At 45.2% G+C, this 3,140-nt stretch overlaps 1 protein-coding gene across 1 annotated transcript in view; it reads left to right on the forward strand.

Moving 5' to 3' along the window:
* LOC112093555 overlaps positions 1–169 on the forward strand; it is a 2,094-nt gene extending 1,925 nt beyond the window's left edge. Inside the window, exon 2 of the mRNA XM_024172233.1 lies at positions 151–169. Coding sequence (XP_024028001.1) covers positions 151–169 — 19 coding nt within the window. The remainder of the gene's footprint in view (positions 1–150) is intronic.
* Positions 170–3,140: the final 2,971 nt, after the last annotated feature.

A 3,140-nucleotide genomic window follows, 5' to 3' on the forward strand; every position in this document is an offset into this window, starting at 1 on the left:
ATCTAGCTAATATGGTGGACAAGTCTAAGGAGATTAAGTTGAGACCGGAGGACATTCCAATAGTCAAACAATTTGTGGAAGTCTTTCCAGAAGAATTACCGGGACTACCCCCAGAGCGAGAAATCTCATTCGAGATTGAACTGATGCCAGGATCAGCACCGGTTTCTAAGGCACCGTACCGGATGGCCCCGGCCGAGCTTAAAGAGCTTCAGGTGCAACTGCAAGAGTTGATAGATAAAGGTTTTGTCCGCCCGAGTTATTCGCCATGGGGAGCACCAGTTTTGTTCGTGAAGAAGAAAGACGGTACACTGAGGATGTGTATCGACTATCGGGAGCTGAATAAGATTACAATCAAGAACAAGTATCCACTGCCGAGGATCGATGATCTATTCGACCAATTGAAGGGAGCTGCATATTTTTCCAAGATTGATTTGCGTTCAGGGTACCACCAACTTCAGATAAAGGAAGGCGACGTGTCAAAGACAGCTTTCAGGACTCGTTATGGACACTACGAGTTCCTCGTGATGCCGTTTGGACTGACCAATGCTCCAGCAGCATTCATGGACTTGATGAACCGAGTATTTAAGGACCATCTGGATAAGTTTGTTATCGTCTTCATAGATGACATTCTGATCTACTCCAAAACGAAGGAAGAGCACGAGGAGCATCTGAAGACTGCCCTACAGATATTAAAGGAGAACCAGTTGTATGCCAAATTTTCAAAGTGTGAATTTTGGCTAGAAAGGGTACAATTTTTAGGGCATGTAGTATCCAAGGAAGGAGTTACCGTGGATCCCGCCAAGATCGAAGCAGTTAGTAATTGGTCAGCTCCGAGGACTGTGACAGAGATACGTAGTTTTCTGGGTTTAGCAGGATACTACCGACGCTTTGTGGAGGGATTCTCAAAGCTAGCAGCACCGCTCACGGCTCTCACACGGAAGGAAAGGAAGTATGAATGGACCGAGAAGTGCGAAGAAAGCTTCCAGGAGCTAAAAAGGAGACTCACCAGCGCACCAGTGTTGACCATTCCAGATGCGGATGAAAGGAACTTCGTAGTCTACAGCGATGCTTCTAAGAAAGGATTAGGAGCCGTTCTCATGCAAGGAGGAAAGGTGGTCGCCTATGCCTCGCGACAACTTAAAGATCATGAAAGGAACTACCCGACGCATGACTTAGAACTTGCAGCGGTGGTTTTTGCATTGAAAATATGGCGACACTACCTGTATGGAGCGAAGTGTGAGATCTACACAGACCACCAAAGTCTCAAGTACATCTTCACGCAGAAGGAGTTGAATATGAGACAACGAAGATGGCTGGAATTGGTAAAGGACTATGATTGTGAGATCCTCTATCATCCCGGAAAAGCAAACAAGGTGGCGGATGCACTAAGTCGGAAGTCGTCAGCAACGTTAATGGCAATCCATGCTCTGCCACAACCCCTGCAGAAGGACATAGACGACCTTGAAATTGAGATAATTTCAGGGAAGGTATCATCTCTCACCCTACAGCCGACCATCCTCGAGCACATGAAGAGTAGTCAGGAATCCGATCCTACCTTGGTGAAGTTAAAGGAGGAAGTTCTCGAAGGCAAAGAAATGGTGTTTAGCCTCGCGGAGGACGGCACACTCCTCCACAAGGGTAGGATATGCGTCCCTAAAGATGAGGAAATGAGGAAGCATATCCTTTCAGAAGCACATGAAACGCCTTACTCTGTTCATCCGGGAGCAACTAAAATGTATAAGGATCTAAAAAGGAGCTTTTGGTGGCCAGGAATGAAGAAGGACGTGGCTGAATTTATATCGAAGTGCCTTAACTGTCAGAAAGTTAAAGCAGAGCATCAGCGTCCAGCAGGAGAACTACAGAAGATTGATATTCCAGAATGGAAGTGGGACCAAATCACGATGGATTTCGTGGTAGGGTTGCCCAGAACATCCGATGGTAATGATGCAATTTGGGTAATCGTGGATCGATTGACTAAATCCGCACACTTTCTGCCGATCAAACTCAGTTATTCTGTTGAGCGGCTGGCCGAACTTTACGTGTCTAAGATAGTAGCGTGGCATGGAATTCCAGAATCCATCATTTCGGATCGAGACGGCCGCTTCACGTCAAGATTTTGGAAAAATGTACATGACGCAATGGGATCTAAGCTAAAGTTCAGTACGGCTTTTCACCCGCAGACAGATGGCCAATCTGAGAGGACCATCCAGACCCTAGAAGATATGATGAGGGCATATGTCATGGACTTCAAGGGAAACTGGGATAGGAAGTTACCTTTGATAGAGTTTTCCTACAATAACAGCTATCACGCGTGAATAGGAATGGCACCTTTCGAAGCTCTATACGGAAGAAGATACAGGTCCCCAATTCACTGGTACGAACCGGGGGAGAAGCATCTAGAAACAGTAGACTTCATTAGGAGAACCACAGAGGATGTGAGACTTATCAGAGAGAGGTTAGATACAGCTCACAGTCGCCAGAAGAGTTACGCGGATAAACGCCGCAGGCCACTGGAGTTTTAGGCAGGAAACTTAGTTTTTCTGAAGGTGGCACCAATGAAAGGGGTAATGAGATTCGGCAAGAAAGGGAAGCTCAGTCCGAGGTATATAGGACCTTTTGAGATCCTTGAAAGGATTGGAAAAGTCGCATATAGACTAGCATTGCCGCCAGAATTAGCCTCTGTACACAACGTCTTTCACGTATCGATGTTGAAGAAATATGTGACAGATCCGTCGCATGTGTTGCACCAGGAACCTGTCGAAGTGCACGCGGACCTCACCTACGAAGAGAAACCAGTCCAGATCTTGGCTGGCGAGGAGAAAACTTGAAGGAATAAAGTAATTCCTTTAGTTAAAAGCTTGTGGCGAAATCACAATATTGAGGAAGCTACTTGGGAACGCGAAGAAGATATGAGGAAAAGCTACCCCGAGTTGTTCTAATTTTCGGGACGAAAATTCTTAACGAGGGTAGATTGTAGTGACAAAGGAAAAAATCCCATAATTTTAATAATGTAATTCATGTATTTAAGTCAAGGATTTCCCTGAAAAATCATTATACTATGTACATTTTGTGATTGAAGGATTTATGGAATTAACATCTGCATTCCTAAATTCTATAGCAGATTTCACGTTAAGTTCACA

Source organism: Morus notabilis, unplaced genomic scaffold, assembly GCF_000414095.1.
Source record: "Morus notabilis unplaced genomic scaffold, ASM41409v2 Scaffold54, whole genome shotgun sequence".
Lineage (NCBI taxonomy): Eukaryota > Viridiplantae > Streptophyta > Magnoliopsida > Rosales > Moraceae > Morus > Morus notabilis.